The sequence below is a fragment of the Anolis sagrei genome, chromosome 2 (assembly GCF_037176765.1).
Source record: "Anolis sagrei isolate rAnoSag1 chromosome 2, rAnoSag1.mat, whole genome shotgun sequence".
NCBI lineage: Eukaryota > Metazoa > Chordata > Lepidosauria > Squamata > Dactyloidae > Anolis > Anolis sagrei.
Genome location: NC_090022.1, coordinates 52,722,828 through 52,749,944, shown reverse-complemented (window position 1 = coordinate 52,749,944; position 27,117 = coordinate 52,722,828). Strand labels below are relative to the sequence as shown.

Below are 27,117 nucleotides of genomic sequence, written 5' to 3'. Positions count from 1 at the left end.
TGTGCTTAAACCAATCCCTAATAAGAAACTGGGGGTAAAAAACAAATGTGTTTGAGTTAAGCAGTCACTTTTCAATTGTGATAAACATATCCATATAATGACATTGCTCCCATAATATACAGTCATGTTATATTTTTACAGGTATCTGAGAGCATTCAATATCCTTTTTCAATTGAACAATTATGCTCAACTGATTTTAAAATGATATTTAGTTACAAAAGAAGGTTTCCCTTGAAAAAATTATAAAAAACAAATTGTCCCTTTAAAAAAAATAACCATGGGTTGTTGTAGGTTTTCCGGGCTATATGGCCATGTTCTAGAAGCATTCTTTTCTGACGTTTCACCTGCATCTATGGCAGGCAGCCTCAGAGGTTGTGAGGTCTCACAACCTCTGGGGATGCCTGCCATAGATGCAGGTGAAATGTCAGGAGAGAATGCTTCTAGAACATGGCCATGTTTTCTTAAGAATGAGTTCTTAGGGTATAATCAAGTATTTAATATATGTCTTCTTTTGTGTTTTTATATTATTTTCATTGCATTTTAGAAGACACTTCAATTTGTGATTTTTATATATTGATAAATTGAGATGGTTATAATAAAGGATTTCTATGACTGTTAAAATGTGTGGTTAGAACTGTGATTTTATGTAAATTATTAGCTACATTGAACCCTTACATGGAGGGCCAGGGAATAAATTCAACCAACACCAACAAATAGTAATGTTCACTTAATGGGGTGTTCGCTTTTGGAGAATGGAAACCAATGGGAGAATGGAAACCAAGGAATCTAGCTCAGTTTGCAGACTCATGCTGACCAATGACATTATACAGAACAATGAATTTCTAGAGGGACACAACTATCGAAGAATTCAGTTATATTCCTATAAAGCTAATAGTATTTCAAAAATGCTATGCCATTTGAGAAGAATCTAAATAAGTCTAGAAGTTCCAAAGTAACATATAAGATAGTAATTGCATATGGCTTTTTTTGGTACATGAAACATGGGTGCAGTATGTATGTGCCTTCAAGTTGCCTGTTGAGTTTTTGTGATGCCATGAATTTGATGGCGTTTTCTCAGACAAGGAATACCTGGGGTGCATTTGAAAGCTCTTTCTGTGAAATATCACCTACACCAGAGTTTCTTAAACTTTCCCACTTGGGTCCCCTTTTGGTCCAAGAAATCTTTTACATGGCCCTGGGTATATTGCAAATAAAATAGGCATAAATACCACACATTTACTGATAACAAGCAAGGCTTGCTAAACAGTCTGTTTTTCATTTTTATGAAGCACAATTGAAGCATTTTCTGCAGAATCCACTTTTAACCCTGCAAATTGTTGTTAACAGATTCTTGTAAATGTCTAAAATTAGGTGACATTCATTCAAAAAATGAGACCCAATTGGGTTCAGGACCCACAGTTTAAGAAGCAGTAGTCTAGAGCACCTAAGTGGAATAAGATACATTATATTCCATGGGATTTACTTCTGATTAAATATACATAGTGTACATATAGAAGCACATTGTCAGTTGCAGAAATGAAGCTAGCACAGAAGCCTAGCCCAGGGCTTGCTTATTTGGACTCCTGACTGTAGTTTGTGCATTTCATTCCCCTGAGTATAATGTATAGTTCTAAAACAGTATAATTAGGAGGTGTTCTTAGTCTTGAAGGGGACGTCAGCTCAACCAACAAAGGGACTAATCCCAGAAGGCAGAATGTCACCAATATCATCCAGGTGTCTTGAGCAAAAGTTCAGATGTACTTACCTGAATCAAGGCCAAATTACAGGTAGCCATTTTCCACTGTTCCTGTGTATCATCCATTCTTCCGGTATTAGCCTCAAAGACAAAAGAGGAAACATTTATAATTCACAAACAGATATGGTAGGGGATTGAACCTGGAATATTGAAGATGCTGCTCACTGTTCCCACCCTGGAACTTCTGGCCTCCTTTTACTAATTAAAGCATCCCACACTGACCTCTACAGGGCATACATTTTCTTTTCTTTCTATAAGGAGCAGGATAGAAACTGATACATGGAGCCAGATTGTCAAGGACAATGTCACAGACTGAAGTCACTGGAAATATCTTGCTCAAGACAGGATTTAAAATATCAATCTACTCATCAGTAGATAAGAAGGGAAACAAACAAAACTGTTCTGCTCTGGCTATAAAATGTTTTTGTGGGGCTTTTTTACTGTTCATAAAAAGGAGTAGTAGCACAAATGACAAAGAAAAGATGAACATACAGGCCAGAGTTTGATCAGTCTAAACCCCTGTCCAGACTAACAAACAGAATATTTGGTGTCTCACCAAGTATCACTTGAAAAATCTAACACTGACTCTCCTCCCTATACAGATTTTGGTATTTCCTGCCATTTCTCCACCATGCATTGAAAAAATACTATAGGATCCTAACATTTTAATTCTTTTCAAATAAGTATATATAATAAACAGATCACTAGAACAAGAAAGAGCAATTAGAGACTGTGAAACTCCTTATCCAAGAAAGTTAGGTTAATCCCATCTCTTTTAAGCCTCTGGTGGGCAACCAAAACAGTGTTGTTCAACATGGCATTCAATGAAGATATTATAATGTGCATTAATATTTTTATCTTGGTATTGTCAGTTGCCTGGGAAGCACCTGTGGACTGGGAGATGATACAGAAACACTTTAAATAATAAATGAATAATGGGAGAAGTACTGTTTATGCTCGAAAGAATGGGAAAGCAATCCATGCCCATCCTACACAAACATGATAATGTCTATTCTACTGTTGATGGCTGCCAAAACCATAGTCCTTGTGGTTCACTTTTACAAATACAGTCCACTTTTACAAATAGGCCAATGAGGGGATTCTTGATCAAATGTCACATCTTTCCTTGCCAAGTATCTATCATGATCACAGCTCTGCATGCTGAAGACACAATCTCAATAATGATACTTACAGCCGTAGAAAGTCTCGAGGCCAGAGTCATTTCCAGGTTGCCCTTTAAGCCAACCAGGGCTGGAATCAGGATAAATATTTCTGTGATTGTCTTAAACACTGTCCAGTGCTGAAAGAAAAATAATGGAGAGGATGATTTTATGAATTGTGTGGTGTGTGTATATGTGTGTATGTGTGTGTATATAAAATGGTCAATGACCAGCACCAAAAATGTACAAAAGTAAGGATAGGAACATATACATTTAGGTATTAAGAAACACTATCAAAAGCAAAGTTAGAACCCAGTACTGAATAATAGTTAAAACTGTATTAAACATTTATATGCTAAAATGGCAATGGTAAAAACTGATAGCATCTTGTGCTGACAAGCTATTACTGTTGCACAAAAGCTAGCAACTTTAGCAGTAATTTTGGGGTGTTGGTCAGCCAAAAGATAATTAGCATAAAACTTTACAGATCTCCCTGGCAAACTTTCTAAAATTGGATTTATAAAATGTTTACAAAGGTCTCAATAAAAACAAAACATGTTCCACAGTTTCCACTGTCTCAGCCTCACAGGGACATAGGCATTCACTGGATGGTACTTTGTTATATCTTCCCTCCAGTACAGAAGAAGGGAGTACATTGAATTTAGCCAAAGAGAATCCCTTCCTATGTTTTGGGATATTTATTTATTTATTTATTTATTTATTTGCTTTATTTCTATACCGCATTTTTCAGCCCTTAACAGGTGACTCAATGCGGTTTACATAGTACAATTATCAAACAGTGTCAGTGCAATTAAAACATAACAATGCAACAAACAGGATCAACAGCATCAATCCACAACAGTTAACAATCAACAAGACAGATCAACAAAACAGACATAACATAACGCCTCAGTTGAAATCAGATCCGTTCTCATAATCCTTGTGCCATTACTATGTTCCATTTACCGTCTTCCTATGATTGGTTGCACTGCTTAACCAAACGCTTGTTCATAAAGCCAGGTCTTAACCATTCTCCGAAACGTCAGCAGCGAAGGTGCCTGTCTGATGTCTGCCGGTAGGGCATTCCATAGCCGAGGTGCCACCACTGAGAAGGCCCTGTCTCTCGTCCCCGCCAAGCGCGCCTGTGACGCAGGCGGGATAGAGAGCAGGGCCTCCCCAGACGATCTTAATGTTCTGGTCGGTTCATAGGTGGAGATGCGTTCGGAGAGGTAAGCAGGGCCAGAACCGTTTAGGGCTTTATAGGCTAAAGCCAGCACCTTGAATTGTGCCCGGTAGCGGATTGGCAGCCAGTGGAGCTGGTTCAGCAGAGGAGTGGTATGCTCCCTGAGTGCCGCTCCCGTTAGCAACCTGACCGCCGAGCGCTGGACCATCTGAAGCTTCCGGGCAGTCTTCAAGGGCAACCCCACGTAGAGTGCGTTGCAGTAATCAATCCGGGATGTAACCAGAGCGTGGACTATTTAGGTTGCCTAAAGTGAGCTATTTAGGTTGCCTAAGTACTCTATGGGAAGAAGCGTCCTTCCATTGTCTTTGAAGACTGGAAAAATAGAGGCTGCATTCAGATAGTTTTGCAGCTCAGTGTCCCAGATATGCTGTCATATGTTTTCTTTGGCTTTTGTGTAGCCCATAGTTAGGATGGTATTTAGTGAGAATCCAAGGTTTAGGATTTTCTCATCAACTAACGTTTTCCACCTTGATTGAAATGGATCACCAAGGGTCAATGGGGCCAAACCTTTAGGCATGAACATCGGTTTTAACCAAACATTTAGTGTATACATCCATATCCAAGACTCAATAGAGATCTGACCCGTCCCTAGAAGTAAAATTACATTAGGCACACAGCTTGGGAGGATGTAACGCCACTGTCATACCACTGTCATACCAACCACAATCTTTTGCAGTAATTAACATGTATGCAAAAGTAAGCCTCAACACACAGCACAAAGCTTTGTCACCAGAAGGCAACCTATTTATTGACTTAGGTATTTCATGGATGAACGCATTTCAGTCATGGGAAGATATTGAGTGGTACCAATGAGATCACAATGAACTCCACCTTTCCTTCTGTACATACCATTTTTTGATCTTTGGAAAAACCTACTATTCTTTGGTTTAAAAAAAAGAGATTGCAGATCTTTCTTGGAGTTACACTGAAGGGGGAATGTAAAATTTTAATAACCTTTACATTACCCCTGGTGGCGCAGCGGGTTAAACCATTGAGCTGCTGAACTTGCTGATCACAAGGTCGGTGGTTCAAATCTGGGGAGCTGGGCGACCTCACACTGTTAGGACCAACTTCTGCCAACCTAGCAGTTTGAAAACATGCAATGTGAGTAAATCAATAGGTACCGCTCCGACAGGAAGGTAACAGTGCTCCATGCAGTCATTCTGGCCACATGACCTTGGAGGTGTCTATGGACAACACCAGCACTTCAGTTTAGAACTGGAGATGCATACCACTCCCTAGAGTTGGACATGACTAAACTTAATGTCAAGGAGAAAACTTTAGACTTTACCTTACATTCCCCCAGAATGTAACTCCAAGGAAGAACTACAACCTGTCTTTTGCCAAAGAATATAAAATACAACAATTCTGTTCCTTGAACTCTGCAGATTCTTTTTCAGTGAGAGCAGGAAGAATTCATCTATAATGAGCATTTGTTGTAGTTCTCTTTAAAATGCTTTTTAAAAACATATGAATCTATTAAAAATAATCTTGTAATAAAATGAGAATGATCATGTTGATCAGAGATGTGGAGTGGAAATTTTTTTTCCGCTGTTCTGGAGGTTGCCGTACAGTCATCAATCATGTTAGATGGCTAAAAACAAGACATGACATTCTAGTTATTCTCCTAAAGAGACAAGCATTGACAAATAGGCCAAACATGATGAATGCGCTGGTAAACTTTTTTTTCTGTTTCACAAAATCTTTTGCTTCTCTATCAGTCACAAGTAGTCAAGACAGAATGCGATATATTGCTTGTGTAAATAGATATCAAATACTTTATTGAAATATGTTCAACTACAGTAGTTCTAATGAATCAGTTTTTCTCAGTTTGAAATGGAACTGTTGGAGGAATAGTATATATTGATTCGCCCACCACTATTGATCCTTATGTGATACAACAGGAGTGGAAAATATGTGTCCCTCTGGGTGTTGTTGGACTGCAACTCTCTATAGCTAATGCCACCTTGGGCAATGGTGAGATACAATGGGATTTGTAGTCCAATAACACATTCAGCATTGTCAATTTCTCATTATTGCTCTATACACTATACTGCCAAACCCGCAAATGTACTGATCATTACACAGAAGTACAACCAGTTTCAGCCCTCTCATAATACCAGGCTAAATGTCCACTGCAATAATGGTACAGGTGACCAACACACATGTTGGTGCCTCAAATGTTAGACCTGTTTCAGGTTATATTTCATACCTGCTGATTCCAACAATGGCATCATTTTACAGAATATATGCTATATACCAGTTGCCATCTGCTCACCCACAGAAAATAATGACAACCATATTATGTGTTTTAGCAGTGTCACAACCCATCTTGACCTGTGAGGAGAGGCAGATAAGAAACGACAACAACAACAATAATTTTCATAGAAAATGAGGTGTGGAACGTGCAATGTAGTTTGTCCGTAGTTGTTTTAAGTGTTGTATAGGAATCAATTGTGTGAAGACAGCTTAAACATAGGATGTGAAGTTAATGACTGTGACACGCACAGGTGTAGGGGTCACACTTATGCTGCATCTCTCATGCAATCTCTTTTTGCTGATGGGAAAGTTGCTCTTACTCCTCAAGAACCAAAGACCCACCCCAAACTTTCTGTACACCCAATGCAGTCCCCACCTATCAGAGTCATTAAATGTCCAAGGGACAAAGATGGTGGGGAGAATCAAAGAAGTGTCTGGCTATATCCACATAGCCACATGTGGAATGGTTACATCATCTGCTGCAGCAGAACATGCAATAATTTCATGTCTTGCTAGGGGGATATATTCAGGCACTTCTCTGATTCTGCATTGCTATATATCATGCATGAACTGCCTATAGCAGCTCTACAGGAAGTTTGAGAATGGTGGTGTCCAGGCCCGTAGCCAGGATTTCGTTTCGGGGGGTGGGGGGCTGAATTTTTTTCAGGGGGGGGGGGGTTGGGGGGCCCTGAGTTTCGGGGGGGGGGGGGGGCTGAGTCTGAGTGAAAGAGAGTCTAGCCTAGCAAACCTTATGTATCATTACCCCAATACTCCCATGCATATGGGATATATTGAGTATGGTGATCAGATCATGATATGAATAAACATAACAGTTTAAATAATGCACCAGTAAGGCCTTTTCGCGAACCACCATGAGAATTTCGGGGGGGGGGGGCTCAAGCCCCTCAAGCCCCTCCCTCCCTCCCTCCCCCCCCCCCCCCCGGCTACATGCCTGGTGGTGTCAAATTATCAGCAGTAGAGAAGTTCTGTATGCAGACCCATTATGTTACGGTTGAACTACACAGAATACCAGCCATAGTTGTTCTATAAGGAGACAAGTAATAAAGACAAATTCTCAAGAGCCAATACCCTCATACATACATTCATTACTTAGTGAAATAAAATATTCAATAAGTACTACTAAAGCAGTTTTTATTCAGCCTGAAATGAAATTGACAAGTACCATACAGAGTAAGAGAAGATATGGAGAAATGAAACACAGAAGAAAAAGAGGAGTGGATAAAGAGCTATGTTTAAACTAACTTTAAAAATATCTTTGGTTCAATTCCACTCTTGCATGCTGTTTTCAGAGCAAAACTCTACAGAGTTTACCAGTGATGTCATTTTCCAGGAAAAAAATGACATCACGTGCTACAAATCTGATTTTTGAATGTGTATATTTGATGTATGATAAAATATGGTTAGTCTGTGACTTGGAAGATCCAGATTTAAATCCCAACAGATCCATGAAATTCACTGGGTGATCCAGGGCTAATCACTCTCTTTTAGCTTGATTACTTAAGGTAAGGTTCAATGCAATGGGATAAGATAAATACAATAAATAGGTATAAGATAAATACCTATTTTCTGACTGATGAAAAGGCCTTTGCTCTCTGCCTAAATGTTAGGAAGTTAATGAGACATGCCGCATTATCACGGGGTGTCTACGCCCTACACCACTGGAGAAATCACACTGTCTAGCAGGTATTGCACCACCTGAATCTGCCGGGAAGTAGCAGCCAATAGTGAAAGGACCAAGGCAGTGACATCTCCAGCTCATCCCTTGTTTGGGTATCAGCCAGCACGTCAATGACTTAAATCAAGAAATAGTTTTCTAAGATCTACAGAGACACTCGCTGGAAAACCCAGCAAGCGAGAGTCCAAAAGTGGCAGGCTTAAACCCAGAACCTCAATCAATGGCTGATACCAAATGAGAGACTCCCCCTGGGCACACAGAAAACTGGGCGACTTGGAAGGCGCTGAACAAACTGCGCTCTGGCACCATGAGATGCAGAGCCAATCTTAAGAAATGGGGCTACAAAGTGGAATCCATGACATTCGAGTGTGGAGAAGAGCAAACCACTGACCACCTGCTGCAATGCAACCTGAGCCCTCTACATGCACAATGAAGGACCTTCTTGCGGCAACACTAGAGGCACTCCAAGTGGCCAGATACTGATCAAGGGACATTTAATCAACTACCAAGCTTGCAAACTTTGTCTGTTTGTTTGTTTATTTTGTTAAAAATGTAATACAACTGTCTGGTTGCTCCTGACACGATAAATAAATAAATAAGGAAGTGTCAACTGCCTAGGAAGTGTTAAGTATTTGAGCAAAGCTTTCAGTCCCTTTTGATTTCCACACTTCATTCGCTGCTTCCTTTTTGAGTGTTACTTAATAGAGGAGCAATATTGGAAATTGTACTGCTGTTCTATTTAATGCTACTTGATTTGCCTCATCACAGAGACAACTGAAAGCTGGTGAAATTATGTCAGTCATATGAATTGTGGACTAATCATTTTAGAAAACAAATAGAACACAAACCAGCGGCTGAACATTATGTTCCAAATGACCTTCTGGAAAAAATGTGACCAAAACAAAGAATTAGATCAAAAGATAAGAACGCTGGAAAGGAGAGTCAGAGTTCTAGGTTTACAAATGAGAACCACTAAGAAACAGAGGGGGAGCAAGGGCATTGTTCTAGCCTCCCTAGAACACATAGGTTGCTTCTCTCAGGCCCCCTGGACTTGGTATGCCCCTTGTGCTCTCCACTTGCCTTCTTCAATTCTCACCCAGTTCCCTTCCTCTCTTTAGCAACCTTTATCTATACCCTCCTGCTATTGTGTTATTTTAATTGTATGAAGTCATAATTGTCATTGTTGTTTAGTGTTTATTGATTATATTATTTATTTTCTATCTGTTGAGTGTTGTAAGCCACCCCGAATCCCTTCAGGGAGAGGGGGAGGGTATAAATAAAGCTTATTATGATTATTATTGCCAAAGGCTTTCATGAATGGAATTATTGGGTTGTAGGTTTTTCGGGCTGTATGGCCATGTTCTAGAAGCATTCTCTCCTGATGTTTCACCTGCATCTATGGCAGGCATCCTCAGAGTTTGTGATGTCAAGTTAGAGAGTACCTTTTTTCAAATTTTATTACTGCTTCCATATGCCTGCCTATCTCACTTCCACCCTCTAAATCTCCTTTTGCTTCTTCATTTGTATTCTCTCAAGTACCCATCCATTGCTTATACAATACGACCCACATATTTTCATGGTATACCCTATTGAAATGAAGGACTTCTGGTACAAGAAAACCATAGTCAAACTAGAGGATCTAGAAAATACCTAAAGAGGACATATTCTATTGGATTTAGACACTGTATACTGCCAGAGCTTCTATCCTCTGCAATTCAAACTTCATTTCCCAACAGCATTCTTGTCCCTCCTCCTTTTTTTTTCAACATGTGGGCAAAGGAAGTTCCTATTTGCTAAAGGATGTCAGTCAAGAATAGAATAGGCACCTCCAAAGGTTCTTCTGGCTAGTGACTCCTAGGACCGGCTTTGTAGGAAACTCCGATTACTAGTTCAAGGGCATGATGTTCTTCTGCTAGAGATACTATCTTAGGCCTTCAGGGAAATGATAACAAACAATCCCAATCTGCAGGTGTTAGGAACAGCAAAAGGTAGGGTGATACATGTGCTCCTTGATATTTTACCACAAACGTAAGTGGTCTCTCTCATTGGTCTCACATCCTGTAGTGCAGAACCACCACCATGAATTATTCTGCATTGCCAGTGCCTGAAAAAAGATATACATTGGTACATCTCAAGTTGTTTGAGGTGAGGGACTGGCACACTAGAGACCAGCACTGTATGTGAGCCACCTAGACAAAATAGTTTCTTTCTTTCCCAGAAACTCACTAAGGACTTGTAGCCAGTGGTTTGTGGATCAGCATCATTCAGTGAACCACCACTCTGAGTAGGACGTAGATGATCTTTTACATTAGGATTTTTCAACCAGGATTTCCAGAAACCCTAGAGTTCTGTGAAAAGTTATTTGCGACTAGGTGAGAGGCTGTGACTGGAAAAAAAAAGTTGAGCGGTAAGTGTAATAACTACATTGCAACCATTCTTGTTCCCTGAGATCTGGAAATTAGTTCAGGGGTTCTTCCATCGCAAAAAGGTTGAGATGCACAAGCCAAAGATGATACTGAATGGAAGAAAACAATAAATGTTTTAGTATATTGTAAAGGTGGAACATCAATTTGGTACAGGCTGAGAATCCCTTATTTGAATTCCAAAATCTGAAGTACTTCAAAATCCAAAATTATTCCTATGGGTCACTGAGACAGTGATACCTGTGTTTTCTAATGGTTCAATGTACACAAATGTAATTTTATGCACAACATCATTAAAAAATATATTGTATGAAATCACCTTCAGGTTATGTGCATATGGAGCATAAATTAATTTCATGTTTACACGGGTGTCCCATCACCAAGATATCTCATTATGTACATGTGCAAAATCTGTGGGGGGAGAGTCCTAAGCAGTTCAGACAAGAGATACTCAACCTGTAGTAATATGTGTCTAATTCAAAAGGGAAAAACCCTTATCACTTTCACAAAACTCAGAAAAAAGCCAAACACCACTTCAAAATGAAAAGGCTTGTGATGACCTAGGGTTTGTTTCTAAAGTGAAATGAAGGAGCCTAACTCTTAGTCATCCTGAATCAGCATAAAGAGCTGTGCTATTTGCCTGGAATCTACATTAGCTGCATCACAAAAGATTGTCAGAACCTACTTGGTACACTGAGCTCTGAGTTAAATAACAATACTAAGTTACATATGCACATGGATGTGAGTAATGCTGTAATGGAAAAATCAAACAACCCCACATGGTTAATTCTAAGGGGGCAAATGTTTCCCCTTCTGACATACAGTTGTTGGTATATATAATTTGGATTATTTTTAAATTCACCAAATCCACCCTTAACATTGCTAGTACAAGTTTTTTTTTTGTCGTGTCAGGAGCGACTTGAGAAACTACAAGTCACTTCTGGTGTGAGAGAATTGGCCGTCTGCAAGGACACTGCCCAGGGGATGCTCGGATGATTTGATGTTCATATCATCCTTGTGGGAGGCTTCTCTCATGTCCCTGCATGAGGAGCTGGAGCTGATAGAGGGAGCTCATCCACCTCTCCCCGGATTTGAACCTGTGACCTGTCGGTCTTCAGTCCTGTCGGCACAGGGGTTTAACCCACGGCGCCACCGGGGGCTCCAGTACAAGTTTAAATATACCCTTAATAATTAAAGCAAGTAATGTGAATTTCCACTAGTCCAATGAAGGCACATGATATCAAATGAGAGTCAGGAGTTACTCATTCTTTGCCTTCCTCATGACACTGTTTACTTCACAAAGTGGGGAAAAACATGGGCTGCCCTTTTCTAAAGCAAGAAATGTATACCTGTGTGCAATAAATTCTGTGAATGTATTTTGTGATTCCTTGTATCTAGTACAGTGTGACTTAGTCTAGATTAATGAATACAAAGTTCAAGAGTGTGATGTCCTTGCAATAATGTATGGTTCTAAATTATTTAGAGAGAACAAGAAAAAACAGGGCAGAAAAGTAACTAGGTCAAGGCTGCCAGAAATAAATAGTTTTTGCTTGATTTCCATGCCTTATATGTAATGTATGACACAGTTGCTCCCCTCCCCCTATTGTATTGTTGCACATCAGTTCATGCTCAGGGACAAATAGCAGGAACATCTTTAGTTCATTAAAATCTAAAAATTATAGGTAATATTATTACAAAACATACACCACACATACACACACATATGAAACAAGGCCTAAAAATGCAGGAAAGAGGCATTCTTTCTAGGCTCTGTTGCAGATTAGATTGAGCCAGGACATCTGGACAGCTGGCCTTCCATACCCAGAATCTGCATTGACCCATGGCTTGAAAATATTCAAATAAAAATATTCCTGAAGAGTAAACACAGATTTTGCCATTTCTGTAAGGGACACCAACTTTACTATGCTATTGTATACAATGGGATTTGAACATTCATGGATTTTGGTCTCCATGGTGTATTATTTATTTATTTATTTATTTATTTCAGTTACTTCTACCCCGCCCTTCTCACCCTCGAAGGGGAACTCAGGGCGGCTTACAAACGAAGGCACAATTCGATGCCTATGTCAATTATACAAACATACTTAAAAGCAACTTAAACAATTAACAGATTAAAATCATCAGTACATAATATAATAGTAAACAATCTCATGCTCAGTGTTCAGAGTTCCGAATATCCATTCCGTTCCATCACTTCCTGCTCATCATCAGGGTCTTTCCTTTAGCTGCCAGAATGATCCAAAAGCTTGGTCCCATATCCAGGTCTTCAATTTTTTTCTGAATGACAAAAGGGAAGTCGCTGATCTAATCTCCTCGGGGAGTGAGTTCCACAGGTGAGGGGCCACCACCGAGAAGGCCCTGCTCCTCGTCCCCACCAGCCTCACTTGTGATAGAGGCGGGATCGAGAGCAGGGCCTCCCCAGAAGATCTTAAACTCCGAGATGGGACATAGAGGGAGATCCGTTTGGACAAATACACCGGGCTGGAACCATATAGGGTTTTGTAGGTCAAGACCAGCACTTTGAATTGTGCTCGGAATTGGATCGGCAGCCAGTGGAGCTGACGCAACAGGGAGGTGGTATGCTCCCTGTACGCCGCTCCGGTGAGCAATCTGGCTGCCTCTCGCTGGACTAGTTGGAGTTTCCAAGCAGTCTTCAAAGGCAACCCCACGTAGAGTGCATTGCAGTAATCCAACCGGGATGTAACAAGAGCATGGACCACCGTGGCCAGAACTTAGAACAAAACCTCAGCAGATACCAAGACCCCATTGACAGGACAATGCTATGAAATAAGTCTTATTGAATGGGTGGTTCCTACCTAGATTTGTCTTGTGAAGGGGCCATACCTCCTGCCTTTGAGCTGGAGGATTGCCATGTATCTCAACAGAGAAGTGAAACAGACTGGCTCCCAAAACAAAGTAAGAGTATTTGCTTATTTGGGGGAGTTGTAAATGCAATTATATGAAAATACATGGACATAAATATTCCTCTACTCAAAAAATAATCCTATGAGGACCGAAGAAGCTTCTTGCCCTGGAGGTCAGTTGAATGTCCATTGAAAAGGAAAAAAGCAGGGGGCAGAGTAGGCCTGTTACTCCGGAGGAGCATCCTAGAAGGCAGGAGAAGAGGGCATGCCTCCTCTAACACTCTGATATCCTTATAGAGGATTCCCTGATATCCCTTCAGCTGAACCTTTTAATTCTGGGTAGTAAAAGTAGCCTTGATTACTTGGCATCAATCCTGAGAGATCAGTAACCTTGTGTAGGTGGCATTTCTCAATAATGTATATCCGCAAACATGACACCTTTTATCCCAACCTGTTTTTATTACACAACTAATGAAGACACTCTTTGATCAGCTGAACTTTCGTGCCTATGCTCCAAGACAGTAAGATGCAGCAATATGCCTGAAAAATGAATGAGAACTGTTTTATCTCATCTACCCTGTTCGTTAGGCTCTCTTTAAGACTTTGGCATACTTACAGGAGACACTTCCCCCACAAGCAGACAGCACACTACATTACCCTTAGCTATCAAATAGCCATATTAAAAATGGATGCTCAAGGTCACTTGGGCAGGCCAGCCCTTTACTCTTCTTGTTACCAGTGCACTTAGAAAAACAAAATAAAAACATACATACTTGAATCAGATCCATTAACAAACCAGCAAAGACCATGCCCAGACCTGCCAGGATGAATGGCCCAAAGATCTGTGATGCGATGGAGATAGCTGTTTCTGGAAGTAATCCACTGGCTGATCTGATGAACTTACAGGTGAAACCTCTGAGTTTCTTTCCATGGAAACACAACTCCAATTTCAACTGGGTGACCACCATGGTTGAATGTTATTAACCCATGCTCTAAAAACAGGAGAGCGAGTGGAGATCCAGAAAAGGAGGTGGCCTCACCTTTCGGCTGCACAGTTCAAAGTTGAAGGTTCTTTTCAGCTATTATTGTGCCAGCATTCAAGTCTGATGTCCTTCTTGTCTTCCACCAAACAGCGTGAATATTACTTTCCAAAATGCCTTTGATTTAACTGAACACAATTCCACTATGCTTTGGGACAGCTCCAGTGAGGAAACAGAATCCAGAGGAAAGGATCGGATGGTTAAAACGTGAATGGATAAATACATTCAAAAGAAATTCTTCGGCTATCTCCACTTGGCTGGAAATCCGAGAGAACTGCTTAAGCTACGGCATTCAGAACTACTACTGCAAGGAGTGAGAGGTTGTCTAGGAATACATCAGCCACGGATGTCCTTTCTCCTCAAGTTACAATAAGGTGGTTTAAAACATAAGCCTGCTCTGTTGCAACAAGTACAACTGCTTCAGGCTCACCATGCCAAACGCCGAACTTTTCTCACAGTCCCTTAGACGAGGAGACGGAGGATAGGTTGACTCCTCGGCTTTCTTTTGTTTTTCCCCTTGTTTACTCAAGGTGAAGAAAGGTCACCCAGAACGTGAATTTAATCCTACTGAAGCTACGGATATTATAGAAGAGGTCAACAGGAAAAGCCAGGAATAGGTACTGGCTGGAAGGGCATTTTTATCCCTCAGCTCTCTTTTCTTCTCTCCATTTCCCCAGCCGTGTTAAGGTTGTACGAGTTCAGGAGTATGCGGTCTATATCTCTAAATGACTGACTTGCAGAAGAAAGAAAAAAAACTAGTAAAAGGCAATGAGCTTCAAAGGCTAATCCCCTTATCTGCTGTCATCACTTCAACTTTCAGCTACTATGCAAAGGCCATGATAAGAGTCTCTGCACAAATTCTATTTAAGGTAGTTCTCCAGTCAATGGAAAAGTTTTCTCTGTAGGTTTTTACTTTCCATTCAACTAGTCTGCAAGGGATTGTAATGCATGGCTTTTAACAACACAGAAAAATAACTCCCTTCATGGTGTTGTTACAATTCATGAGCAAGGGCACAAGCATGACGGTGGCCAGAGGAATCCTATCAGTCCAAGACCTTGACAGCATTGGAACAGAAAGTTTTGGTCCAGATTGCTCAAACTTCATCAGCTGTGTGGGTGTTTAAATACTTAGAGTTCTCTGGCTGGGAGTTTTATTATATCTGATTCTTTAAGAACAAAATCTCAGTGCATATTCACTCAGTGTGACTCTATGGTCAACTTCCACCAGAGAGTTGCATTAGAGCAGTGGTTCTCAGATTGTGGGCTTCCCAGATGTTTTGGCTGTCAACTCCCAGAAATCCTAACAGCTGGTAAACTGGCTGGGATATCTGGGAGTTGTAGGCCAAAACACCTGGGAGCACACAGGTTGAGAACCACTGAATTAGAGAATCTATTGCTGGACAGACCATATTAACCAAATTCACTAATGGTCCACAAAAGTTAAACCCTCAGATGCAGGAAATTGACAGTAATAATCATGAATAAAGTCTTGATTTTTTTTGTTGTTGTGTCAGGAGCAGTTGCTTCTGGTGTGAGAGAATTGGCCGTCTGCAAGGGCGTTGCCCAGGGGACGCCTGGATGATTTTGATGTTTTTATCATCCTTGTGAGAGGCTTCTCTCATGTCCCCACATGAGGAGCTGGAGTTGATAGATGGAGTTCATCTGCCTCTCCCCGGATTTGAACCTGCAACCTGTCAGTCTTCAGTCCTGCCGGCACAGGGGTTTAACCCACTGTGCCACCGGGGGTTCCAGTCTTGATATGATCAGTAATGACACAAGAAAAAAAAGATACTAAAAGCCATCTTCTTTGAATGAAAGTTTTACACTGGCATAGCTCCAAAAGAGATTATTAGAAATTCCAATTAAAACCTGCTTATATAGCAGGGTTTTTTTAAGTTCTTTTCTACTATGCACACATGGTCTCATTTGCTACTCTACACAATCCTGTATGGTTGGTGAGGTTACGAGATCAGGATTGCTTTGGGGTGGCCCAGTGGGCTTTACTGTTAGTCACAACTAGGTTCTAGTTTCTCATTAAGTAACAGCACTGCAAAACAAGGGTGGGCAAATGCAGAGTGGGTGAGGGTCATTTTCTGCCTGCACCATTGTGTTTCAGCATGGTGGTAATGATGTTACATTGCTTTAGGATTTGGAGTGATTTTGGACTTTTTTGGGGGGAGAATTTTGAGTAGTTGTGGGAGACAAGCTGCCACTTTCGATGCATGTTATATGCATTTTGGCCAGTTTTCAGATGGAAAATTGCCCACCCAAATAATAAGAAATCTGGGGTCTTTGTGGGAGGCTGTAGGGCCCCACATTGGGGTCCCCTGGGCCTCACTCTGCTCACAGGCTCCACTTTACCACCCCTGCTCTAAAAGATACATTAGCCTCATTCAGGTCTGTAGTAGTCTGATTACTCCCAAGTGCAATGGTTGAGAAGTCCAATTAAAATACTCTAAAGCCATCTTGATAGAGACTGGTTAATCTACCAAATGCTTTCCGTGATAACAGCGGATTGCATCACAGAATCTATCTTCTCTAGCTACTTTGCTTTCTACAGAGGCTTTCAAAAATGCTTCGGTCTATCACCTCTATATGAGCCGAGATGGAAACTCACAGGGTAACCTTTAGAAATTACTGTGCCGCACAGGAACAGGCCTCTCCCAATTTCCTCTTCCTATGGAACAATGTCACTTCTTTGAATAAGTGTTCACATCCCTCCTTCTCTTTTAATGGAATGCAGGGGTAGAAGCACTCTTTTTTCTTGCACTTGAGACACATAGCACTGCTTTGGTTCTTACGCATGGGGCAAGAATGGATTTCCCTTCAGATGGGGAAACAGAGGGGTAAATAGCAATTGGGTCTGAGCATGCTTTCTGCAAGGGGGGGGGGGGTGGATAAAAAGTTATTTACTGCTGCTCCTGCTCTGACCAGTGGATGGGGTCATTATATTACCTAAATACAAAAGGTATAGCACAGAATCCTTTCCAAAAGGCCAAGCCTATGCCTTGGTTTCCAGGTGCCATCCATGAACAAATCTAACACTGTCATCCCTCATTATGAATCTTGTCTTTTCTGCCCACAATAGTGCCCCCTTGTAGTACAGCACTGATGCCTAGCTGTTCTCAGGAGAGGAGATTTCTATTTCTTTCTCTCTTAGTAATTTTGTGGAACAAGTAATGATTAAAGCAGGGTATCAGGAAAGGATGCAGTAGCACATATGTCTTATGAAAAGGTTCAACAGTCTGGGGTGAATGAGTTTATTGCTCTTTCTCTCTCTCCACCAACACGTCAGGACCATAAAAAGAACGCAGGCAGCAAATCATCAGTCAGAAAACGGCAATTAACTCATTAGACCTCAGTGGACAATGAATTATTTTTATTACTGATTTAAGGTGTCTCCAGGAAAGAGGCAGACCTCTCCAACACAGAAATAGGAAACATGTGGCTCTATTAATAACTGGAAATGGACATTTTCTTTTCATCACAATTCTCCTATACAGAAACCAGCATCCTAAACCACTGAATAGGCTGTTGAAAAAGACACAAGAGTAACTATAAAATAAACAGCAACAGTTACAAAATAACACACATAAGCATGCGCACAGAAACATTCCAGTATCTATATACTGTAACGTCGTTTCTTGTTGATGACTTCGAGTGGTTACCAACTTATGGTGACCCCAAGGCCACTGTATCCAAAAGTTTTATTTGCAAAATTTATTCAGAGAAGATTTGCTTTTTGCCTTGGCTGAGAGAATGTGACTTTCTCAAAGTCACCCAGTGGATTACCATGGCTGAACGAGGCTTCAAACTCTGGTTTCTAGAGTTATTATCTGGTTTAAAGCAGGGTTTTAAAGCAGTGTTTCTCAACCTGGGGGTTGGGACTCCTGGGGGAGTCATGAGGGGGTTTCAGAGGGGTTGCAAAGGCCATCAGAAAACATAATTCTGAGTAGGAACCCCTTTGGCATAGACGTTTGTTTTCACAGTGCTCTCCAGATGTAGGCATCCTATATCTCCCATAAATTACTGTCAATTCATCCCAAATCCCTCCAGTATTTTCTATTGGTCATGGGGGTTCTGGGTGGGAAGTTTGGCTCAATTTTATCCTTGGGTGCAGAATGCTCTTTGATTATAGGTCAACTGTAAATCCCAGCAATGACAACTCCCACATGTCAAGGTCTATTTTCCCCAGACTCCACCAGTGTTCACATTTGGGCATATTGAGTATTCATGCCAAGTTTGGTCCAGATCCATCATTGTTTGAGTCCATAGTGCTCACTGGATATAGATGAACTACAACTCCAAAACTCAGGGTCAATGCTCACTGAACCCCTCCAGTATTTTCTATTGGTCATGGGAGTTCTGTGTGCCAAGACTGGCTCAATTCCATTGTTGATAGAGTTCAGAATGTTCTTTGATTGTAGGTGAACTATAAATTCCAGCAACTACAGCTCCCAAATGACAAAATCAATCCCTGCAACCCCACCAGTATTCAAATGTGGGTGGATTGGGTATTTGTGTCAAATTTGGTCCAGTGAATGAAAACACATCCTGCATATCAGACATTTACATTATGATTCATAAGAATAGCAAAATTGCAGTTATGAAGTAGCACCTAAAATAATTTTATGGTTGGGGGTCACCACAACATGAGGAACTGTATCAAGAGGTCACAGCAGATCAGGCATCTATAGCTACTAACCTGTCCAAAAGAACCGTGGTCAGTGGGTTCCACCAGCTCCTAAAAAGACCACTGAATGCAATAAATTCCAGCAGAAAATAAACCACTACCTAGAGGCAAAACATTTTGTGAGAAGTGAGCCTCCTCCTCTCACCTCAAGCTGGGGTGGGGGGGGGGGTGTGTCTCTTTCAAAGATGGCATCTTCCCATGCTCCAAAATTAAAAACCTATAAAAGAATCTTAAAGGGGTGGTGATTAAATTCTCTATCAATGAAAATCTGACACTCGAAGCCAATAATTGCTGTTGCAGGGCATCATCTCTTGTGAGTTGAAGAATCACAGCCAAGTGTATGAAACAGAAGGAGCACAGGCTCCTCTGTTCCCCCTTCAAAAGATAATATTCTTTCAACTAAGGGAGGAGGAAGCAGTTATGGTAAAAGCATAGCAAGAGTCCTAAGATGCAGCGCATTATCTCTTTCTCTCTCATCCACCCACGCACACCATACGCACAATTACTGTACATGTAATTCTAGTAGCTTTGGCAGCGACTATCTATTATTCATTATTCTTCCTGCTCCTTTCCTGACTCTTCAGATAATGCTTTGTCAAGTGCTCTGCAAAGGCGAGGGAGCCAAGTAGAAAGAGTAACATCAGTGACTATTTGCATCTAGCTATTAGTTCGGAGTTATCAACACTCTTGTCTGGTCTGATCTGATCTGATCTCTTCCAAATCTCCAGTTGTTCTGCAAACTGTGGGAAAGCTATTCCTAGCAAGGGGATAGTTTAGGCCGGGCAAATTTCAGCCCTCTGGGTGTTTTGGACTTCCACAATTCCTAACAGCCTACCGGCTGTTGAAGTCCAAAACACCTGGAGGGCCGAAATTTGCCCAGGCCTGAAATAGTTACTCTGATTTCTATCATGCAACTTTCAAAGAGAACTTGTTGGGGCAATCACATTCGTGTGTCTCTTTTGACATAACTTGCTCTATCTCTTCAATGTATTTCTAGAAAACCATACTGATATAACCCTTCACATCATAGATATATATAGGGGTTGATATAACAACACTAACACCTCAGTGACGTGGAGAATGCAGAATATTTGACTGATGGCCCTTCCACACTGCTTTGAACTGGATTATATGGCAGTGTAGACTCATATAATCAAGTTCAAAGCAGACAATGTGGACTAGCTGTTTTGATAAACTGGATTATATGGCAGTGTTGAAGGGACCTGAAACTCTTTCCCCACTTATACAATAAATACTCAAGTGTGGACATATCCTTACAACCAATTCACATATGAGCTTCTGATTTGCAGTCTCTGTGTATTTTTTGTAATTTCTAGATGTTCTAGTGAAAAGATTCAGAAGGATGTTCCAATGCATGTTCAAGTGCAATTTCGCCCTGTGAACTGGCTCTAAAAGAATATTATAACACAAGTTTCTAAAGCCACATGTTTGTAACCACAGATCAGAACATCAGTGTGATGCTGCCTCTCTTAAATTTCTTCAAAAATCCCTTTTGAGATATTTGACAACCCCACCCCCACCCCCCCCAAAATCTCAAAATAAATCCTACATTAAAGCTTTGACAAAATACTTCTGGGGACTATAACTCCCCAAATTGTCCAGTCAGCTGTCCAGAAAACGAGAAGAACTAATCTAAACTTGCATCGACTAAGAGAGTTGAAAATTAAGTCTAATCAGAGGCAAATGAAATAACCAAGGAAAGATGTTACTTGTTTCCTTATCCAGGGGCCCTTTCTGTGTGGAAGGGCACTATATAGATTAAAAGGAAAATGAGAAGAATAGCAAACTTGGTAAAGATGAAGAAGAGAAGAGTCAATTGTCAATTACAATACGGTACATATCTGGAGATAAGAGCAAACCCTATATTTTAACTATACTGGAGGCACAGCATAGAAGTGTAACAGATGACTTAGGGCCCTTCCACATAGTCATATAAACTAGAATATCAAGGCAAATAATCCACAATATCTGTTTTGAACTCAACTATCTGAGTCCACACTTCCATATAATCCAGTTCAATGTGGATTTTATACAGCTGTGTGGAAGGGGCTGTAGAGGGCCCACAAATACTTCTGGGATGGGAGGGGATATTTTTGAAGCACAGGTAAATGATGGTGCATCAACAAGGAGTGAATTAGAGATAACACTCAAGCAAGACCCTAGTTCCCAGACAGTTCTGTAATATCTATTATGACTGTCCTTAGTTATTTTATTATTTTTTAAAAATAAAACAACCACTTGTGTAATTCAAGAACATTGTATTGTTGGAGGCTTTCATGGCCGGAATCACTGGGTTGTTGTAGGCTTTTTGGGCTATATGGCCATGTTCTAGAAGCATTCTCTCCTGCTGTTTTGCCTGCATCTATGGCAAGCATCCTCAGAGGTTGTGAGGTCAGGTTCAATTAATATGAAATTCTTAACAAAATTAACACCCAGAACTATGGAACGTAATGTCAATTTGAACCATGTGGAAACTCTAATCTTATGGAACGACTGGATTTTCCTTCATGCTGACGAGCAGCACAAGGTTAATGCCAGAGGGAAATATTAACTCCAGCTCTGTGAAAGCTGTCAGGAGAATCAACAAGGCATTTAGTGTCATCCTATCAAACAGATAAGGGGCAGCCTGACCCGCTGCTGCACCAGTTAAATAAATCGGATGGTGGAGGAGAGAAGAGGGACTGACTGTGATGATTCTTGTTTAGTTTCAGAAAAGAAATATTAAATCTCAAAATAAAATGCTGGGGAAAAGGTTCCCCTTTTTTTTCTATTGGTTCTTTCACCTCTTGCTATTGGTGCCCCTTCTACAGATTTGCTCTGGACTGGATTATATGAGTCTACTGGGTTGTTGTAGGTTTTCCGGGCTGTATGGCCATGTTCTAGAAGCATTCTCTCCTAATGTTTTGCCTGCATTTGTGGCAGATGGAGGTGAAACGTCAGGAGAGAATGCTTCTAGAATATGGCCATACAGCCTGGAAAACTTAAAACAACCCAGTGATTCCGGCCATGAAAGCCTTCTATAATATATGAGTCTACACTGCCATATAATCCAGTTCAAATAAGATAATCTGGATTTTATATGGCAGGGTAGAAGGGGCCAAGAATGGGCCTTGTTGCTGTAAGGATGCCATTCTAATTTTGCCAATTATTCAGCTATTTCTTTTTACAATTCCAGAAATGGTAAGAGACATTGCAGCAACCTTGTCTCGTGGTGCCTTAAAGACTAAGTTTATTTATGCTGCCATCAAAAATATTTATGCTAATTAAAACAAATTAATTTTAAGGAAGATGTTGTTTGTATTTATAATGATACTTTAAGAACAGCTGCTTATTTATACATTCCTTGCCACTTTCTATGCATCTTGCATTCAAGGCAATTCCAAAAATCAATTTAAAACAATAAGCACGAAACATAACAAATCACCAGAGACTAATTAAGAAAAACATAGAGAAAAACAGAGTTATCCATTAGGAAAAGAGACTCAGCCTAGATTATTTTCTACCTGCGTTGTATCTAGTCAGACAGGTTTCGAACGCAGTGTTCTAATCCTATCTCCACTGAGAAGCTCTGTCTTGGAACAAAAATATGTGGGCAGCCTAACTGCATGTACTAAGTACATTTTCAAATAAGTACATATAAAATTGAGGTCTTACAGGTTGCAACTGCACTGTAGAATTAAAATAGTTTGACACCACTGTAACTACCATGGCTCGATGTTGTAGAATAATCAGAGTTGCAGTTTTGAAAGATCTTTAGCCTTCTCTGCCAAAGAGTGCTGCTGCCTACAACTTCTCTGATTCCATAGCACTGAACTATGAAAGTTATCGTGGCGTCAAACTGCATTAATTCTACAGTGAAGATGCACCGCCAAATGTTCATCCAGATGCAACTCTACTAAGCTCAGCCAATCTACCCCTAAATGTACAGAGCTGTAACTTCAACAGAAATATAGGTAAAGGCAGTCATCTGACATTACAATTTCATAGTCAATATAGCAGAGAGAAAATAAATTACCCATGCAAAACAAGATGAGTATAGATGGTTTGCTTGCCCCAGGTTGGTAGTACCTTAAGAAGAAGGATGACAAAGCCCATTCTTTAGTAATGGAACACACTGATGCAGACACACTACAGAGGGCTTCCCGTTCTTCCTACCTGAACATAATCCAGGACCATCCCGGCAAGGACCATGCCCATGCCCGCCAGCATGTATGGCAGGAGCACCTGCAGGCCAATGGCGAGGGCAGATTCCTCCTGAAGCTTTGCCATTGCCACTTTGGCTTCAGCAGGCTGCTTTGGAGGACGGAGCAAAGGGCCATCCTCCGTCCCATGGCTGCCAAGTTTGCTCTCTTTCTGTTTACTTTTGCTCTTAGCTTTGTGCCTTGAACGCTCTCCATTGCGAGTCCGGCCTTCCTTTCGTCGCTGCCGGGTTTCTTCACCTTTCATTTTGCTCCTTCCAAGTCAAGATTCCTTTTTGGGTCAATAGCGAGATGGACATTCAATTGGGGCAGGGTCTGGGGGCAGAGAAAGAGAGGGAAAGAGAGATCATTAGAGAACATTTTTCATGGTGCATTCAGAACTTGGGAGTGTGAGCATCCTGGTTTTATTCCCAATGTATCCAGGTTTATCGTGGTAACTGACCGTCCTGTTTCTTGATCATATTTATTAATTTCACTGAGTGCTAGACTTAAAATCCAGAACTCTTGTCATCGCATTAGTTTGGCTTCAAGTGCAGGATAGAGCATTCTTTGCATATTTTAAGTGTAAGGGCCAGCATTTTTTAAAAACGTTTCATGAGGTGGTGGGGAAGTGGATTTTTTTGAAATCAACTGGATGTTTGGCCATTTCTGTAATGTGATGGCATTAGTTGCTCCCAGGTTTACAATGAAATGTTTCCCCAATTTGTGGGAGGGGAAATTGTGGGAGGAACCAAAAGTACCCTTGTTAGGGAAAGCATTACCTTTTACTCACCAAGGTTTTATTTTGCCAGAACAAATTTCTTTTTAAAAAATAGTCTTTCTGGGTCCTTCCCTTCCTTTCATAATATGTCTGTGCCTTGTGTTGCATGAGAAAGCCGGGAGAGAAGGATGATGGTGATGGTGATGGTGATGATGATGATGCCATGTCTCCATGCTGTGAAGTCCTGGGAGTTATAGTTTCCCAAGGTCCATACTCTTACTTTGGTGCATTTACACTATGGAATGAATGCTCTTGGACTTCACTTTAAATACCATAGCCCCATACTGTGCGGTCCTGGGAGTTATAGTTTCCCAAGGTCCATACCCTTCTCTGGTTGTATCTACAATTGAGAATAAATGCAGTTGGGACCCATTTTAAAGGCTGGCACACATTTCTGTGCCCTTTCGAGTGGCCTAATAATAGTATGACACGGATTTCAAAACCTTCAGGAAGAAAAAGGAATGGGTAGATGATGTGATTCCTTGTCACCTTTTTGAGCACTCTTTGTCATTTCTTCATTCTTTTGTTCCTCCATTATAAAAAACCTGTTCTCTTTTGAAGCAAATCCTGACTGGTTTAGGAAGTCCCTTCCTAATGACACAAAAAGGCATATTATAGATGTAAATGTGTGCCTAACGAGATAATGAATATAAACAGTGATGATCCTAATCTTCAGCGATTTAGGGACTGTAAAAAGTGTCAAAAGATACACACACACACACATATATACAGGGTATCGCAAAAGTTGCCATACATTGGGAAATTGTAGCCAAATGTAGCTTTATTTACATAATATTCATAACAAAACCTTTACAAAATATTTTCTACTTGAAAGCATAAAAACATAAATCTATATAAATCTAAAAATATAATAGTACATAAGAAAAATTAATAAACTCATGTTATATTTTATATATGTATGAGACTTTTGGGACATCTTGTGCATGCATGTGTGTGTGTGTGTGTGTGCATGCACGTGTGTGTGTGGGTATTGAGAGAGAATATGATTACTATACATCTATAGTCTGTCCTATAGCCAAAACCAAGGTCACAACATCTGTGATAGAACTCCAATATGGCAATGACAATGTAGTTTGTGTGAATTCAGAAAAAGACTTACAAACCATTCTAAACACCTTTGCAGAAGCATATGAGAAGCTCAGCCAGTTACTGAACATCGAGAAAACCAGAGTGCTCTTCCAGCAGTCACCAGTCATCCCCTCTCCAATGCCAGATATACAGCTTAATTGTGTAACATTAGAAAATGTTGACCATTTCCGCTATCTTAGCAGCCACCTCTCCACCAAAGTCGACATTGACACTGAAATACAACACTGCCTGAGCTCTGCGAGTGCAGCATTTTCCCAAATGAAGCAGAGAGTGTTTGAGGACTGGGACATCCGTAGGGATACCAAGGTGCTTGTTTATACAGCTATTGTCCTCCCAACCCTGCTATACACCTGTGAAACGTGGACTGTCTACAGACGTCACATGCAACTCCTGGAACGATTCCATCAGCGCTACCTCCGGAAAATCCTACAAATCTCTTGGAAAAACAAGTGGACAAATGTCAGTGTGCTGGAGGAAGCAAAAACTGCCAGCACTGAAGCGATGGTCCTCTGCCATCAACTCCGCTGGACCAGCGATATTGTCCAGATGCCCAGCTACAGTCTCCCAAAGCAGTTGCTCTACTCCGAACTCAAGAACGGAAAACAGAATGTTGGTGGGCAGAAAAAGAGATTTAAAAATGGGCTCAAAGCCAACCTTAAAAACTGTGGCATAAACACTGAGAACTGGGAAGCCCTGGCCCTTGAGTGCTCTAACTGGAGGTCAGCTGTGACCAGCAATGCTGCAGAATTCAAAGAGGCATAAATGGAGGGTGAAAGGGAGATATGTGCCAAGAGGAAGGCGTGTCAAGCCAACTCTGACCAAGACCAGATTTCACCTGGAAACTGTGGAAGAACAAGCAGATCAAGAATAGGGTTCCACAGCCACCTATGGACCCACTGCCAAGACACTACACTTGTAGGACCATCATCCTCGAACTATGAAGGATTGCCTAAGTAAGTAACCCTTGTGCTTACTTACTTGGGGGGGGGGGGGAGAAGGGGGGGAAGAAGGGGTCTACACTGTCAATTGCAGTAATAATATGTTTCATGTTCATGTCTATGCTTGATGTTTTTTATAGTTTTAATGATTATTTTCTACAGTTATATGTTACTGATTTGAATATGTGATTTTTTGTATATATGTGAGGCATTGAATTTGCCATTTATTATGTTGTAAACTGCTTTGAGTCCCCCCAGGGGTGAGAAAAGCGGTATAGAAATGCAGTTAATAATAATAAAAAATGTGCATGTGTGCATATTTAGATGGGTGTGTGTGTGTGTGTATACACACACAGACACAGTATATGATTACGATACATCTATAATCTGTACTATATACGATCCCTCTATTTATATATACATAATATATATCTATATAGAAAGATTATATAGATACATGTATGTATGTTGGCTTTTTGCAATCCCATATATATATATATATATATATATAGATATAGATATATCCTACACAAAATAATTACTATGTATCTATAGTCAGTACTATACTCTCATTCTCTATGTATATATAGTATATTATATACACACAGAGCATATATAGATAGAATACACAGACATAGATATAAATGTGTATGCATTGGCTTTTTGCAATCCCTAATATACACTATGTATCTATCCTATAAGAAATCATTGCTATGTATCTAAAGTCTGTACTATTCTCTCTCTTCTCCAGTATATTATACACACACACAGTATATACAGCTTACATAGATATAGATATAAATGTGTGTGTTTTGGCTTTTTGCAATTCCTAAAATATATAAATATCCTACTGGAAATCAAAACCACCCTTGTTTTATGATGAGCACAAAAAGAGAAGAAGAGGGCATAAAATGGAGTGAATAAAATAATGGGA

At 40.5% G+C, this 27,117-nt stretch overlaps 1 protein-coding gene across 3 annotated transcripts in view; it reads right to left on the bottom strand.

Moving 5' to 3' along the window:
* The window catches only part of SLC41A3 (solute carrier family 41 member 3), a 55,957-nt gene that overhangs the window by 18,466 nt on the left and 10,374 nt on the right, over positions 1-27,117 (bottom strand). For 2 of the 3 annotated variants that reach the window (XM_060766202.2, XM_060766201.2), the window contains exons 2-4: positions 23,332-23,690; positions 2,949-3,056; positions 1,766-1,837 (exon numbers count right to left, since the gene is read on the bottom strand). In XM_060766202.2, coding sequence (XP_060622185.2) covers positions 1,766-1,837; positions 2,949-3,056; positions 23,332-23,622 — 471 coding nt within the window. In that variant the 5' untranslated portion in view covers positions 23,623-23,690. Of the gene's footprint in view, positions 1-1,765; positions 1,838-2,948; positions 3,057-14,195; positions 14,837-23,331; positions 23,691-27,117 lie in introns of those variants that run through there. The other variant, XM_060766204.2, reaches the window with a different exon arrangement.